Here is a 16473-nt window from a genome sequence, read left to right as displayed (position 1 = left end):
GCTTATTGTTAAACATTATTAAATTTTCAATATCTTTTAATGCTGGATCAAATTGATAATTATAAATATTATAAAATAAGTAGGTAATATTTTGTCCTTTATGAGTAGCAATTGCTTTAACATTTACACTTTAAATGATGTGTGTTGATAATTTGAATTATTTAAAAAATCAGAGCAATAAATATATTATAAAAATAAGTTTTAATAGACAGTGTAATTTCCTGCATAAATTAAACATAATTGCATCAACAAAGTTCTGTTGTTAAATCACTTATAAAACTAATAACATCAAAGTCCTTAGGAAATTAATTAACTAAAATTAATTTAAATAAATAAAGAGATGGAATATTAACCACTTCACTACCAAACTTAGTCGGACCTCCCTTGCTCTACGAACAACTGCTACCCTCTTTAGTATACCCAAAATTAGTAATCGAATAAATACTTGATTCATATGTCTCCAGTTTTCTCTAAGAACTTTAACAACTTCTCTAAACATTGAGGTTGGTGTGTAAAGTGTAAATTTGTCTCAGTCCCAAGGTATTCAATTGGACTGCAGTCTGGTGAACATAGAGGGATAATCATTGGTTCAATAACCAAGTCGTAATATCGTCGAAACTCGAAAAATTCCATTCTACACTGACAAAACCACTTCCAAAAATAAATATATTGGCATTGCGTTTTGTAAGACACTACACAGTTGGGTTACTTGTTGGCTTAGACTACCATGTTCAAATAAATGCAATATCTTTAGAAGAAAGTCTTTTTTAAGGCACTTTAGGTGCAGATAAATTAAGAATGAACCAAATAAAATGTGTTAAAATCCACGTTTTCTCTAACAACATTAGCAAGCTTCTCTAAATATTGAAGTTGATGACTTCAAGTGTAAATTTGTCCCAATCCCAAAGGTTCTCAATAGGACAGTAGTCTGGTGAACGCGAAGGGATAGTAATTGGTTCAATAACCAAGTCGTAATATCGTCGAAACTCGAGAAATTCCACTCTACACTCCAAAAGCAAATGTATTGGCATTGCATTTTGTGAGACATTATACTGTTGGGTTACTTGTGCGCTCAGACTACTATGTAGTGTAATCAATGCAATATTTTTAGAAGTCTTCTTTAAGGCCTTTAGGTGCAGATAAATTAAAAATGAACAGAATAAAATGTGTTGAAATCCACAAAATGCGTTTTTTTTTTAAATGAAAATTTTACAAAAAATTAAATATTTATTTTTATGTCTACTAAATAAATAAAAAGTAAAAAAAATTTAATATACTTACCGTCTAGAACTGCAAATAATCAAATATTTATATAATTGATGGTCAAAATAAAACATATTCAAAATAAGTTTAGATCTATTTAATCTAGAAAATTCAAATTATCCACTTCAAAAGAGTTGGTGTAGTATTACATGATAAGAATATTCCAACAACTGATTCTTAGTCTGTAATTCACTGAGGGACTTAGTTTGTCAACGACAAAGAATTCCTTCCACTGATAAAAGTAAAACAATACTAGACTATCTACTTGTTATCGTGCTGAATTTGTAACAAATTTCTTTCACAACAATATTCTGTTGTCTGGGCATTACACTGACATTTATCATTGTCAGGGAAATAAAAACAAAATGATTTAATTGACAACTTACTTCAAAATTTCAAGTCAACCTTTAATCAACTAAAAATTCTTTGTTATTTTTTTCAGAAATTTCCCCTCTGATTTATAATGAGCAAAAATGGAAACTAATAATATCAATCAATCCTCTGAGATTGACTCAGTAAGTACTCACTAGTTATGTAAAAAATTACGATAAGCGAAACAGCTTGAAAAATTTTTTTCTTTCAATGATTCTAGTGTTATATGAATTAGGAATTTAACACAGAGTAAATATTTAGTTTTATTCACCATAAAGGATCAACAGCTGAAGACATCCTCATTCATATATTTGTTCCAGGTTCCAAGAAGACCAATAGAAGATAAATCACTGGCATTACTATGCACAAGAATAATATCACTTGTGAAGAAGACCAAAAAGCAACGCACTCTCACCAGAAAATTCAACCACACCAACTTAAGAGAACTCTATAGCAAATCGACCTACGTGTCCTTGTCTCCGCGACAATCACACTTTCAAAACTTGGGGGCTCCCCCGCAACCGGAACCCTTGGACGACAAGCAGCTGTACGTCGACCTGAAGTTCGTGCCACGCAACATACCCAAGTCGGAGATACACAGAGCATTGAAGACGAGAGGAATTAATTACGGCACCGTGACCAGGATGGACAACAATATCCGTGTAGAAGTTTTCACACCCGTCGACAAGGACATACTCGAAAAGGAACCGTTGAACATAAGACGTTTCTCCGATTACGGTGATTTGGACGATCCTCCGCTTCTTCGGAAGTCAATATCCACTTAAGGGTATTTATTTGCTTTCAACAATATCTGGAAGAGCATGTGTTGCTACAGCTTTAGACGTGGTCTCATGAATTTGGACTTAAATGTAGCTTATTTTACGTAAATAAAAGAGAAACTAATTAATAAACCGAATTTTATTGCTTACAAGGTTAATAAAACACATGTTTCAGTCATCTTTGTTTATTCTATCAACTTAAAAATGTACAAACAGTCTTAACATAATGGTACTCTAATGAAGATAAATGCAGTTGACTCCCATGAAATTACACTTTACCAATAACAATAAACAATAAGAATACAATTCCGTAGATATACCATTTTGCACAGCATCAACATTTATAAAAATATTCAACAAATCTATGGCTTGAGTTACATTAATTCAAATAAATTACTTAATTAATAATTGCAAATTATGGCATGTTTAACCTGGTAACCATCCACTGAAGCCCAAGTACTGAGTTACAGCCTCCTTAATGCCAAATTCTTTGGTCTCTTCACTGACATGCTTTTTGGGTGCCACTAAACTTTCCTGAAAAAAAAAAACAATATTAAGTCAACATGCGACAACATTAACATTAAATAAACTACCTGAATAATGAGCGACTTCAGTGTGTTGTAGTGGACAGGTTGAATCTCGAGATCTGTGCAAAACTGAAACAAAATAATAAATAAATAAATCTGTTTATTTGTGTGTGTATTTATATACGTACTTGTATTTCACTTTTGGATAATAGCGTTTCTGGGGGTTGAGTAGAAATAGGTGGATCAACTGCTGACGTTGCGGCACTAGGCCTCTGGCTCAAGCTGGTGTTGTTGTTCTCTGGCACGTCTTCGCGATGCCACGTGGATTTTTTTTCTGTGGAACTTGATTCTATTTCGCCGTTTCTGAAACAACCGACATCTTTCATGGATCACCAATATAATCACACATTTCCATGGGCCTTTGGTAGTAAATAAATAAATTTGGGGTAACTCAAACAGTCACTACTGATTTTCAAAGTGTTCATTGGCCTAGTGGTTGTTGAATTAACTCTTGTTGTACATACATACCACGGCACTAACATCCTACTTTTTCACAGCCCAATGGATAGACATTAATGGAAAATGGACACACTCCAACTAATGGTTTTTCATCCCTCTCTTATATGAGTATAAGATTTGTATAAACTTGTAATATTGTGTACATAAAACCTGGTTTAAACAGATCTGTTAATACGACAAATAAAATACAACAAAAAACTCGATTAGGGAAAAGAAACCATTTCTTGCATTGAATTTAAACAATATAACTAAAACTACAATTAATAAAATGGATATCGACTCACCCGTTTTCTGTTGGGCACTCCTGGGTTGATGTTAGATAGCCACTGCTGCCCTAAGTTAAATGCAAACTGATACAATCTGTTTCTGTTTACACACGCGTTTCGTTTTACTCTAGCCTGCACACAAACCAAACGAATGACGATGAAAATGTGATGATGCCATCCATGCCTTAATAAAAGAAAATCTCACACACAACAACACGCAGTTATCGCAGGTGCATCACCGTTAGTTTTGTGCGCAGATGAAAAAGAAAATAAATCTAACCCCATCACCTCTAAACTAATTCTAAAATTAACGACGTGTACACAATTTTTTAATTTCCTGTTTACACAAAACTACGATGCACGCACTATAACTTATCTATCTCAATTTTTTTACACTTTTAGCAAAAGCACTATTTCCAAACTTGATATATTGTTATGTATTTGATAAGATGATACTTTGGGGACCAAATGCATAGAAGAGCTTTTTACATAAGCAATTATGAATTATGTATCAAAAGCTTAATGACAATATGATTTATGATTTTGGAAAGCTACTTGTGCAAATTATGTTAAGTTTTTTCTATACTTTTGTTCACTGTATCTATAATCTATAAATATCAGGGTCTAAATCAGCATATTGTTACAATTAAACCTGGGATTATATTCCAAAGACAATTGTTAGTGGTTTGTATCAAATTAAAAATATTAATTTTAATTTCTTTAATTTAATTTATCTCAAAAAACATTAAAGAATTAAAGAAATATTACTGAAAATACTTGAGTTTTTTTCACAGAATTTTGAGGACATATTAATATTAAAGTGACTTCAAGTCCCAGATTTAATAAAAATATATGTTCAAAAAATATAATAATCTACTATGTTGATGAATAATTAAATTAATTCATTACTTTATAACTAAAAACTTCTACAATCATTAAATCTATTTCGTACTAATACAAAACCAAACCTGATTTTGACTTAGGACACAAATACCAATTGCAACTAACAAATGTCACATATTTTAATAAATTATAAAACTATTTCCACCGTAAATTTATACAATTCTTTAAATATTTGGCAAGCAAAAGTTAGGTGAGACTCTAAGCATGTGTTAGTTGAGGGTACACATAGATGGTTTGTACCGATTGAAACGCACTTACAGATTTGCTCTGTCGCATTTGCTGTTGCCTCTGGAAAGCGGCGTGCTGCTCGTAATGGATGATCTCTTCCTGCGTGGTCAGGCCCAAGTTCCTGTAGCGCAACAGTTCGTTGAGCCTGTGCCGGAGCTCCCGCTCCCTCTCCATGCTGGCGATTAATCTGTCGTGTTCTCCCGACGTTAGGAATTGGGCAAACACCCTGGATTTATCTCGCAGCTCCCTTTAACGATTGCGTTGTCAAATACTCGTTTAACATATCATCGTAACAAATAGAAAAATTGTCAGTTAAGTTACCTTTGTTCTTTTGTTAGAGGACGTTTGGGTGGGTCCTTTCTTAAAGTTGAGAAATACTTAGAAACTAGCTGGTAATCTCGAACGATTCGTTTCCTTCGTGCCCGCTCCCTAAGCTTCCTCGTGTATATATCGACAATGGACAACTTAAGTGCTATTTCCAATTCACTGTCCTCTGCCGGATCCAGTTGAAGCTTCGACACTAAGCTTTCCGCTTCCATATTGTACTCTCTCTCATAATCGTCCCTATACGGTTTGTAGCCGAGCAACCGTGCTTCTTCTGGCGTTATTTCTAGCGGGGGTAATCGTGCCGTCACCGACGGCGACAACGGTCCATTGTCCTCAGGTACGTGATCGTAGAGAATCGGTTTGTGATTTTCTAAAGCCGCCCATGTTGCCTTACCTATATTACCCTCCAAGTACCGAGATATGTACTCCTCCTTCACCTCTACAATGTTATAAATCATAAGAAATGGAGTAATGATCAACATTATTGACGTTACCTTCTGCAGTTCTTGTTTCTACATCCTGCGCCACCCGTTCCCAGTTTCCAAAGCCATAAAACTCCACAGCATCCAACAACATCAGTTCCTCCCGGCCCGTCCATGCTCCCTTTCCTCCGAAAATACTCACAGCACATTGATCCTAATAAAAATAAAATTATTTGAAAATTAAAAACCAATTTCAATATATTTTTTTGTTTGTATAGTTGTATAATCGACCTTATTACATCGACTGTGTAATTACTCTTTTCGAGACTTTATTACGTACAATTTACAGTGATTTAGTTTTGATTCTTTACCACGTATCATTAAAAAAAATAGGTCAAGTGGCCCGTAATTACAATTCGATAATGAGAGAAATTTCATGAACAGTCGAAAACTCAAAATGAGCGGACTGCTGGCGAAAATCGCTCCGGAAAAATACTTTCCTTGGCATCAACTTTGTCTGAAATATTTCGGGCTAACTCCACCGACCAACCGAATATTGTGCATTGTCTATTGGATCTTGTACATACCGCACATCTTAACCACCACCCTCTATCTATCAACAAACGAAATCATCAACCTGTATCAACTGTTCGACACAGATTTCAAGGAGGCTATGTTTAATTCACCGACCGTTGCGCTGCACTTGCTCAGCGCCATACGCACATTTTTGTGGCACGTGAAACTGAGGGATAAATTCAACGACTTTGTTGCCATCGTCGACGAGGACTCTGACTATAAGGTGTACGATTTCAACTATTTAAACTTGATTGAATATAAACATGATAAAACTGCCTATAGTTATGAGCAAATCAAGGCGATTTGGAGGAAATTTAACTGCAAGAAAACTGATGAGATATCTTCAGAGAGGTAAACTGATGAAGAAAAATATATTTTAAATTGTTCATATAAATTTTTCAGACTGGAAATTGAATTTTATGACAACAAGGTACGGTACGAGGCCAAAATATTTTGTTTTCTGTACACAACCATGTTCCTTTTCTCCTTTATATTTTTGATGATTTTATACTACACAAGCTCATACCTGAGGGGTACTTATGAAGCTTTCAATCCGGCATTAAATAGAACGTCAGTTTACAGATATTACCCGTTTCAAATCAGTATGCCTTTTGATACATCTGTATCTGATGGGTATTATTATTGGGGAGTGGTGTTTCAACTGTATTTGTACTCCAGCAACATCATGACTGGGCTAAGTAAGTTAAAACACATTACATGTCAATTGATTACTTATTACTTCATTTCAGCCTTGAACACTTTGGGCGTTATTTGTCCGAAACAAGCAATGGTACAATTAAAAGTCGTAAAGTTGGCATTAAAAAAAGTAGATGAAAACATAGCAACAACAAATAAAAAAACCATAATGTTTATCACCGACATGAGGCTTGTGGCCTGCATAAATAGAATACAAAATGCTCTCAAATCCCACAAACTTATTGAAGATATATTTAATGTGACGTTTTTAATACAATACTCCATGATGTCTCTTATTTTATGTGGTTTGTTATACACCATGCTTCTGGTACTTATACAATTGGTATATCTCAAAATTATTTCATGTACACTTTATTCAACAGGTTGATATAAATGAATTTATGGCCTTTGGAGTGTGCATACTGTTAATACTGTTAGATTGCTTCTGTTTGTGTTGGTTTAGTCAGTCACTAAGTGAAGAAGTACGTATAGACCACGTTCAAACAACAAAATTGTTGTGAATTTTTTTCTTTAGTTTCAGTCTCTTATAGGAACAATACATCAACTCAACTGGGTAAGTTACTCACCAGTTCTTAGAAAGAAACTTGTATTTACTATGATGAGATTAAAAAAGCCTGTTTGGATGACTTTGGGTAAATTTATCAATGTAAATCTGTCCTTTTTCAATATTGTAAGTTTATTATCTATTTTCTAAGTTTTTACTAATATCATAGTTCTTTTTTAGTGGATTAAACATACGTATTCAGCCTTTACACTTTTAAAAGCTATGAGAGATAAGCAGTTGTAATATTTTATTAAGGGTAGTTGTGATTAGTTTTTAAAGTTTATAATTTTTTCACATACACAAGTGCAAAATTACACTTGTTCACTGTTATATTGGTATTCAATTTTCACTAATCAATTTAGAAATTCAATAAAATGACTGCAAACATTTTTAACAAATAATCAATTCACAAATATTATGCGTATTAAGTATTTTTGTGTCTTGAAACGAGTTTCCTAGTAATTTTTAACAAATATTTAATAAACTATAAGCCAATATTTTCTATTCAAAATTTTCTTCTTAAATATTCTTTCTTTAAAAATATATCAAAAATGAAAAAATTTCTTTTTTAAAGTTACAAATTTAAAAATGGAATAGAAACAAATACTACATAAATAAATAAACTTAATTAAGTACTTACATAAAATTTGTATGCATGGTCATTTTTGTGTGGTCCAATCTCAGCCCCACTGGCAAAACACTGTAAATAAAAACAGTTACGATCTCGAAAAAATAAAACAACCATCGTCAACATCAAAATCAAGACTTTTATTAGGAAATACAAAAATTGACCTATCGACATTTGAAATTCGAATGAACCGCGCTCACACCCATATGTCACATGACCTTACCTGGAGGCACATATCGAAATCGGTGCAAACGCAACATTGCACCCGGACCCCGTTAATATCTTCCTGGCAATATGTACAACTGACTTTTGCGAACAGATCTGCATCATAAAAAATATCAATCAATTACATAACATAAACATCTATTTGCGGCGTCACTCACCAGCCATACTTGTAAACGTCAATTGTCATCGGAGTGGGGGAAACCGAAATACGAATTTGTTTTGATGTTCAGTTTGAGCTAATTTGCCGAAATATTAAAAAATATTGGAAAGTCATGGTGTAATTTATGACGCTAAACCCTTTTTTGGCATTGATTTTGCACACACTTAAACTGTAACGATCACCGCTTGCCAGAAGGACCTTTGCTGTTGTGTTTGGGAGTATGTCATGAATCGGTATGCCATTGTTGACAGGGCCGTGTTTATACTCAATGTGGGTTACAGGTGTAACACACTTAAACCCCACTCCATTTAAATTTTCACATTTTACACAACTTCATTATGCATTCATTTCTCATGAATTTGCCTTAAACTATTGCCAAAGACTTATTTGAAGCCACAATCACACATTCACCGCCTCGGCTTATACTGACCTCAGTACAGGCCTGCATTGTTTGCACACGCGTATTTTTAATTTTTATCAATGGTGTCGCCATCTACAATTCGTGACAAATGGCGGTAAAATGTTTGTTTTTGTGGGTTATGAATTAAATGTTTATTATTATTAAATTAAAAATCTTGAGTAAAATTAACAGTGGTGAAACATGAAATTGGTTTGTAACGTGTTCGTGGGTAACAGGAGTGTACCAAATCAAGCGGCGATGAGGAGGAAACATGTTAAGTCCACATTGGCCCTATGTAAACATCCAAACACTAAGGAATACTCATTTATACTATTTAATGGTCAAGTCAAGAATGGCACGAAGTATAATATCAAGGGAAATATAAAACAAGTGCTGACAAAGTTTGTAAATGAAGGAAAGTGCACAATACAGCTGAACAATCCTCCACACGACTTGTTCATACAAGCAGACACAATACAACTGAAAAGTTTCCTCCATTTATTTAAAAAAGCTTTGGAGAACAAATTGTCAGACAAGGATGTAACATGTTCCAGTCTGAGCGTCACCCCAGTGAGACAGAAGGACATGGCTCCCACAAAACTAATAATATTGAAAAGGTCTGACTATCCCCCGAGAGGCTTTCCCAGAACATTGGAAGTACTTTACATCAATGATATTCATCGTGCCAGCCTGGACAGAGGAATTCTTCAACTTCTGAGGCTGAGAACTTTGGATTTAAGCAACAATTGTATTGAATACCTACCACAAGAGCTCAGCAAATTACCCAGTCTGAAGGAACTTACCTTGTCCCATAATCTTCTTGGTAAGGGTAGACCTAAACAATGGAATTGGATCGATGGAAATTTGGCCAAATCTTTGGTGTCATTAAATTTAAGTCACAACGAACTGAATTTCGTACCTGATCAAATTATAAAATTGTACAAGTTGCATTCTTTACATGTATCTAACAATAATCTAACTAGTTTGCCGAGTGGTATAGGGAATTTAAGGAATCTCAAAGTATTTTCTGCTTCTGACAACAAAATTTCAATACTGCCGGGAAGTATCAAGAAGTGGAAGCTGCAAAATTTGGACCTGTCCAATAACAGTCTGCAGCCGTGCTCGCAAAGTTTACCGCCATCAAAAATTCCAAAACCACTAGAAGTGTGTACTTTGAAAGAGTACGCGGCTAGGGCGGTTTTATTCGCAGAAATTCCCTATCCGCCAGGCACTGTGCCCCAAACTGTGGCAAATTATTTAGATCACGCGCGATATTGCGTTTGCGGCAAAGCTTGTTTCGACATCTACATCAAACACAGTCACATGCTCTTACTTGATAACATTGCTGAAGTTATGAGCACCAATCTTGGTACCATGGTTTATGTACCAATTGAATGTTACTTTTGTTCCGGCAAATGTTTTGGAACAGCTTTCCACAACCGAAATCGGAACCCTATCATTTGATAGGACGCGGTTGATATTAATTAGGGGCTTTAAAATTGTCTGTTTTAATTTAGCTGTGATAATTTTGAGAAAATCAGCGATTTTGTAATGAGTCTCTCTAATCTTCAGTTTGTTTTTTACGTGTATTTATTTTTTTTACTTTTAATAAAAAGTGCCTTGTGATTATTTTGTGTTACATCTTTAATTGTTAGATGATTATCAGAAAACTGACGCAGTAGATTTCGATGTTCATTGAAATAGCTTGAGTTCCAAAACAATCTGGGCATTTATCACAGTTTTCTGAAATAGTATATATATAGGTAGATGACTAAGGAAAATGATTAATTGTTTATAGAAGTTTACTGTAGTTACTATGTCTTAATGAATGTTGTACAAATTTGTTTAATAGATATAAGAATATTTTTTGCAATTTTGATGTTAAAAGTTTCTAATATTCTCTCGAACTATAACTTTAATTCAAACACGGTTTTTAGCTTTTAAACCACCCATAAATGTATTTTGATATTGCATGTTGTTAAACTAACATTAAATGTTAGATTTCCTATTTAAAACTACTGATGTTTTATATTACATTTTTTATTGCTTTACAAACTTTTTGATGTGCAGATATAATATCAATTTATGCATGTGATGTAGACATTCAAGTTTTAAAGTTTAATAAATATTCTCAACAATAGATGTGATTTTATTTCTATTAATAAAAATATAGGTAAGTAGAATTTAACAAATTTTGCAATTTTATTATTAAAATATATACACATATAAAAATAAATCATGAATAAAAATTTCTATGCATATTATTAATCATCTCGAAGACAGTTTGTACTATTTACCATTTTTATTATCGTCACCCGTATTACTCGTATAATCGGATTCTTCAGATTCATCTCCTTCGGACTCGCTAGTGTAAGACGGATCTGCGACATCGTCATCATCGTCTTCATCATATGTAGCATAGCTCCCATAGCTAGACGAATAATCTCTCCTTTGTCGATCTAGTGGAAAATGGGGTAATTAATATGAAAAGATATTTTTATGAATAAAATATATATTAAACAACACATTCAACAAAATAAAGCAACGTAATTAAACAAATTATTAATTAACTGTGATCGTTTCTAACAGTAAGGGCACACTACTTGTAAATCCATTACAAATTAATTATGATTATTGCCAAATTCCGTTTATTTTCATTCGCATTATTACCGCTTGAGGGTCGCTTTGCGGGCGGCTTTTCGTGCTTGTATTGAATCCTATGCTTCGAGCTTTTTCTATAGCAGGCCGCCCCATAGCTGCAACCAGGTCTGGGATCATTTGGGTAGCTTAAATAGTCAGCGTCTCCAGGATGGCTGAACTGTTGCATGTGCTCGGGATTCCTCCTGTAAAAAGAATAAGAAAATGCTGTAATATTTAAGCCAATGAGTGGCATCTTGATTAGTTGATTTTACCTGAAACAAGTTGGTCCATACCAACATCGATCACGAAGAGTATTTCCTGTTGCCTGACGGGAATTTGTTGATGAATTTTTTTGTTCTGTGTCAACATCAATACTTTGAATACTGGGTGGTTCATCAGTTCCTGTTTTGCATGTCAACATTGAACTAGATGATTCTTGCTTACTGACATCTCCTGTTTCAGCACTTGCTGTTTCTTTGACTATTACAGAATTTGATGTATCAGTTTCAGATGAGATTGAAATAATTGTCTCAGGTTTGACAGTGGTTGCAGTAGTTTCTGAAGGGATCATATAAACTGTACTTGGAGGACCTGAATTACAGGTTTTCATTTCAGTTGAACTGTCGCCTTCAGATTTGGATCCAAAAATATCATTTAATGTTTTAAGCTCATGTTTTCTGTCTTCTGATTGTACCACATTTCCATTTAAGTTTACTTCGTCAATTGTGGGTTCACATTTTATTTCAATTTCTTCAGTCTTAAGTTTTTTGGGAGATATATTGGTGTCTGTCTCACAACACCTCTTTCTTAAATCACTATTTTTATCTGCACAAAAATTCACCTTGTACCAGACAGTACCATTGGACAGACTGAATTTATCATTGTCGTTTAATTGGGTAACTTCGCCTTTAATTAAGCATATTGTATTTTCCAGAGATGTCACGTAGCAAGGATTTACATGGGTCTAAAATAAACACAAAAATTAATGTTTTTGTATTTGATGTAGTGTAATACATACACATGTGACCTTAGCACAGTCTTGTGTAACATCAAATAAAAGATGCTTCCTGGAGATTGTTTTATCACCTGAACACTTAAAAATATAATTTATTTATAAGGGATATCAGTAGAATATTGATGTGTTACCTGTAAAGTGTCCCTACCGACAACATGTTTTCCAATTGGCAAAGTGGACACTAGTTCGTTTTCTGTATTTGCTTCAGCCACTTTGAAAATTTTTACGATCATTTTTTTATTTTAAAACCGATAATTTTTGGATAAATAAATTTTGACAACACAAACAGACCACCCCTTAATATAAAACTGAATTCATTTTTTTTAAACAATAGGTCGTCTATGCAGAAATATAATAAACAAATTGCGACTTAATCATTTTCACAGAGTAAACAAAACAGATGAAAATGTTCCAATCATAACTATACAATGGAGTCTGTCAGTTGTCAGAAATTTCTGTGCAAGGTGTTCTGAGTGTTGCTGGTGTTACTTAATCTGTCAAATTTAACCTAACAACATAACTGACAACTAAGAAACTTTAGGAGTTGTTTTAGAGCTCCTCTTCTGATTATCAGAACGCTGAAGAAGAAAAATAAATGGCACTAACCGTTGAACAATGCGATATATTACTTAAGTATATTAAAAATATAACAATACCAAAGAACAAACTAGTAAGTTTACAAAACAATTTTTTAGCATTTTGGAATTGGGAAATGTTCGTTCACATTCAGTGGAAGCCCTGATAGCGGATTTCAAAAAGAAGTTTGATCCTGTAGACAATTTTAAAGGTTTATTCACATTCATAAATATTATGACCTTAAACTAAATAAAAATTTTGTAGTTGGCTCATGTTTAGTTATGTTGTTGCAACAGGAACTGCTTCCAGAACCAGATCAAAGACTGGTAGCAATCACAATACTTCATGAACTCTACCGTGGAGAACTTATTGGATCTATACCTTTTGGCCCTGTTTTTATGCACTTGCTAGTAAGTTTTAAATCATAATTGAATCATCTGAATAAACAATTTGTGGTTGTAGAATCCCCCTGAACATCAGAGTAATGTTGGTGCACCTAAATTAGAGTATCCTGGTCAATTACCAAGGCTGTCACTAACAGAAAAATCCTTTGTAACACAATTAATATCAGAAGGAGCGAAAGATGTAAGTGATCAACATGTATTGTAGTACGTGTAATGAGTATTCATTTGTAGTTATTGAAAAAAACAGCAAGTCAAATTCTTAATATAAACTTCCCACCATTCGTGCCATATGATTTTTCATATGATCAGTTAAGTTTAGTGGAAAAGCAGTCTGAATTACCACAGACTTGTAAATGTGGCATACCAGCCCTTATATCTTTTCCAGAAAAAACGGTCAACAGGTAATTAATTAAATTGTACTGATCTTGTTAGGTAGTGCATCTTATAGTTTTAATCTATTTTTTTTTTCGTATTCTTAGTCTAATCCACTTTTGCTACTGTTAAGTATGTTTACATCATTTTTTTGTTGACTATTAAATTAGTATGATTTTCCTTTCTAGCTATGCAACAGAATCAACACCCACTGATTTGTTAATTAAGAAAATAGCAACCGGCGATAATGCACCAATAAACAAAATCTACAAACCAGAGTTTGTAACATTAGCACCACCACTATTAAATCATGATGATGAAGTAAGTTTCCTACTTACATATCATGAACATTAATTAAAATATTTTTTTAAAGCTTGTTTGGTTTAATCCAACTTGGCCCAAAATCCATTCAATCGCATACGATTCCACAATGTGCGTACCGGACACATCAGGTTTGGAAGCAAAACAACTCATGAACAAAGCATATAAATCAGCTCTTCCCCTGGGTGAACAACAAAAGCTCATCAGTGAACTTAAAACTGATTCAAAGCTGGTGTACCACATTGGATTAACACCATCTAAGGTAAACTCATTAATTAGTTCATTGTGGCACTTACTAAAATATATTTCCAGCTTCCAGAGTTAGTGGAGAACAATCCAATAATAGCAATAGAAGTTTTGTTAAAATTGATGCAATCTAAACAGATCACGGAATATTTCAGCGTGTTAGTTAATATGGAAATGTCACTTCATTCAATGGAGGTTGTTAATAGACTGACGACAACGGTTGATTTGCCCACAGAATTTGTGCATCTGTACATTTCCAACTGCATTTCAACCTGCGAGACAATAAAAGACCGATACATGCAAAACAGACTAGTCCGACTAGTCTGTGTGTTTTTACAGTCACTTATAAGGAATAAAATAATAAATGTCCAGGTAATTTTTAAGTTAGAATATTGGTCAAGAATAGAATCTTGATTAATTAAGATCTGTTTTGTGTTCAGTTTCATAGAACATGAACAAATAATACGTATTTAATTTGTGCCAGGCAATGTCTAACTGGACATTTTTCAGGAGCTGTTTATCGAAGTTCAGGCGTTCTGTATTGAATTCAGTAGAATAAGAGAGGCTGCAGCACTATTCAGGCTGTTGAAACAATTAGAATCTGGCGAAATTGGAATGGTATCGTCTCCAACGGCCAGTACGAAAGGCAAAATGGATGCATGACATAACGTAAACGTTAAATCGATTGGGTGAGATGTGAAAATTGTTGGGAGAAACCATTCAAAAGTGTAATTTATTTTTATAGACAATTGTGAAATTGATGATTGAATAAACTATTAAATTGAATTAATTTAATGTTTGTGCTTTAGCTACAAATAAAACGAAAGTTATTTTTTTACAATTATATTTCATTTTGTACAATATATAAAATCACTACAAATATTAATAGCATAGTATTCAACAACCCTGTCAAAAAATAATAAATAATGCAGCAAATGAATTACAGAAAGATATATACTTGAAATTTCATTTTAATAGTCTATACCCAAACATACATAGAACAAATCACAATAATTTATTGGGAATTTTCCAAACTATTTGAAGGAGATATGTGTCTGTGGGAGGTTACTTTTCAAAGCTTGTACAAGTTTATCTTTATCTTTTACGCCAGGCAAATCATAGAAAAGGAACTCCTTCAAATTCCTCAAAGAATGCACATACAATAGGCCTTTTTCAGTAATATTTCCACAATTGGAGATCTGTAGATGAGTAAGGGTTTTTTCTACATACATTAAATCCTTCAAAGCCTCATCCTCCAAATAGTTACATTGATGAAAAATAATTTTTTTAATATAGTTACATCCATCTAAATGTTTAAATCCATTCTTCATAATACTACAGTTAATGGCATGGATCTCTTCAAGTTTGAGAGGTATCTCTTCATTTGGCAGTTCATTGTAGTCAGCCATGGGAGCACCATTCTTTGTAAACTTGACCGAACCACCGTTTCGGAGAATCCACTCGGCACAAGTGCGGTCAGGTCCGAAATCCTTTCTACGGTCTTCATCTACTGCATTGAATTGAATGTTGATCCAGTGGAAGAGGCTTCTGGTTGAACATTTATTTATATTTTTGTTTTTGAAGAGTTGTTTGCACAGAAATGACATGATTAAGTCTTATTTCACAGGTTGAATATTTAAAATAATAAAAACCAACTAAAAATTACTGTCATTCTCATGTAAGAGTTTCACCTTTTGTTACCTGGAATATTCAGTACAAATTAGTATTTAGTGGAATGTAGATGGTATTTAACTTACGCAAGCCTCCAAATAGTCGATTTTTCTCTCCAAAATGGTCAGTTTTTCGTTCAAACCAGCGAGCTTCGAACGACAGGACAAATCTAAAATGACAATATTAGACAATTGTTTTGGCAAATGAGCCTAGGTAACCTACCGAATGAATTTAAAAAGTCAGTGATTTTCTTAATGCTTATTGTGATTATTTCGATATATTCGCGGTTCACCCAGTCTTGTTGGATTTGTTTTTGAACACCTTCGCCCCTGTTTTGTGTAGCCATTTTCCTGATTAATCACGAATTTTGTT

The 16473-nt window shown here is 33.6% G+C and overlaps 7 protein-coding genes across 11 annotated transcripts; 4 read left to right on the top strand and 3 right to left on the bottom strand.

Annotated features, from left to right (window-relative positions):
• Window positions 1-1645: 1645 nt before the first annotated feature.
• LOC126264167 (uncharacterized) lies at window positions 1646-2546 on the top strand. The gene is made up of 2 exons (XM_049960996.1): window positions 1646-1778; window positions 1956-2546. Exons 1-2 carry the CDS (start codon window positions 1737-1739, stop codon window positions 2418-2420), a joined length of 507 nt encoding a protein of 168 aa, XP_049816953.1. The 5' UTR covers window positions 1646-1736; the 3' UTR covers window positions 2421-2546.
• Window positions 2547-2583: 37 nt separating this feature from the next.
• LOC109609523 (transcriptional adapter 2B) lies at window positions 2584-8830 on the bottom strand. 3 transcript variants are annotated; one of them, XM_020026186.2, is made up of 10 exons: window positions 8455-8830; window positions 8295-8392; window positions 8084-8143; window positions 5679-5820; window positions 5179-5623; window positions 4888-5104; window positions 3745-3794; window positions 3130-3304; window positions 3008-3070; window positions 2584-2948 (listed from the first exon to the last, which is right to left on the bottom strand). In XM_020026186.2, the coding sequence occupies exons 1-10, from the start codon at window positions 8459-8461 to the stop codon at window positions 2841-2843; spliced, it is 1365 nt and encodes a 454-aa protein (XP_019881745.1). In that variant the 5' UTR covers window positions 8462-8830; the 3' UTR covers window positions 2584-2840. The 3 variants fall into 3 exon arrangements, 1 of the variants encoding a protein (XP_019881745.1); XR_002192379.2 differs by lacking the exon at window positions 2584-2948 and having other exon boundaries at window positions 3007-3070; window positions 3745-3858; XR_002192380.2 differs by lacking the exon at window positions 2584-2948 and having other exon boundaries at window positions 3007-3070; window positions 3745-3789.
• On the top strand, window positions 5831-7893 carry LOC126264165 (uncharacterized). 2 transcript variants are annotated; one of them, XM_049960992.1, is made up of 6 exons: window positions 5831-6533; window positions 6585-6880; window positions 6932-7206; window positions 7262-7360; window positions 7414-7569; window positions 7624-7893. In XM_049960992.1, the coding sequence occupies exons 1-6, from the start codon at window positions 6043-6045 to the stop codon at window positions 7684-7686; spliced, it is 1380 nt and encodes a 459-aa protein (XP_049816949.1). In that variant the 5' UTR covers window positions 5831-6042; the 3' UTR covers window positions 7687-7893. The 2 variants fall into 2 exon arrangements, with proteins under 2 accessions (XP_049816949.1, XP_049816948.1); XM_049960991.1 differs by having other exon boundaries at window positions 6585-7206.
• Window positions 8831-9018: 188 nt separating the features above from the next.
• Window positions 9019-10996, top strand: LOC109609524 (leucine-rich repeat protein 1). The gene has a single exon (XM_020026187.2). The coding sequence runs from the start codon at window positions 9058-9060 to the stop codon at window positions 10318-10320; it is 1263 nt and encodes a 420-aa protein (XP_019881746.1). The 5' UTR covers window positions 9019-9057; the 3' UTR covers window positions 10321-10996.
• Window positions 10997-11106: 110 nt separating this feature from the next.
• Window positions 11107-12901, bottom strand: LOC109609484 (aprataxin and PNK-like factor). The gene is made up of 5 exons (XM_020026147.2): window positions 12643-12901; window positions 12515-12589; window positions 11769-12460; window positions 11527-11699; window positions 11107-11315 (listed from the first exon to the last, which is right to left on the bottom strand). The coding sequence occupies exons 1-5, from the start codon at window positions 12742-12744 to the stop codon at window positions 11146-11148; spliced, it is 1212 nt and encodes a 403-aa protein (XP_019881706.1). The 5' UTR covers window positions 12745-12901; the 3' UTR covers window positions 11107-11145.
• Window positions 12902-12988: 87 nt separating this feature from the next.
• LOC109609483 (CCR4-NOT transcription complex subunit 11) lies at window positions 12989-15220 on the top strand. The gene is made up of 9 exons (XM_049960993.1): window positions 12989-13144; window positions 13207-13298; window positions 13352-13497; window positions 13550-13672; window positions 13723-13892; window positions 14052-14184; window positions 14237-14446; window positions 14497-14802; window positions 14941-15220. Exons 1-9 carry the CDS (start codon window positions 13107-13109, stop codon window positions 15091-15093), a joined length of 1371 nt encoding a protein of 456 aa, XP_049816950.1. The 5' UTR covers window positions 12989-13106; the 3' UTR covers window positions 15094-15220.
• Window positions 15221-15257: 37 nt separating this feature from the next.
• On the bottom strand, window positions 15258-16456 carry LOC109609508 (probable protein BRICK1-A). Of its 2 annotated transcripts, XM_020026170.2 has the most exons (3): window positions 16324-16456; window positions 16188-16270; window positions 15964-16131 (listed from the first exon to the last, which is right to left on the bottom strand). In XM_020026170.2, the coding sequence occupies exons 1-3, from the start codon at window positions 16445-16447 to the stop codon at window positions 16105-16107; spliced, it is 234 nt and encodes a 77-aa protein (XP_019881729.2). In that variant the 5' UTR covers window positions 16448-16456; the 3' UTR covers window positions 15964-16104. The 2 variants fall into 2 exon arrangements, with proteins under 2 accessions (XP_049816952.1, XP_019881729.2); XM_049960995.1 differs by lacking the exon at window positions 16324-16456 and having other exon boundaries at window positions 15258-16131.
• Window positions 16457-16473: the final 17 nt, after the last annotated feature.

The sequence above is a fragment of the Aethina tumida genome, chromosome 1 (assembly GCF_024364675.1).
Source record: "Aethina tumida isolate Nest 87 chromosome 1, icAetTumi1.1, whole genome shotgun sequence".
Classification (NCBI taxonomy): Eukaryota; Metazoa; Arthropoda; class Insecta; order Coleoptera; family Nitidulidae; genus Aethina; species Aethina tumida.
Note: the sequence above shows the minus strand (reverse complement) of the source record. Positions and strands in the feature narration are given on the sequence as shown.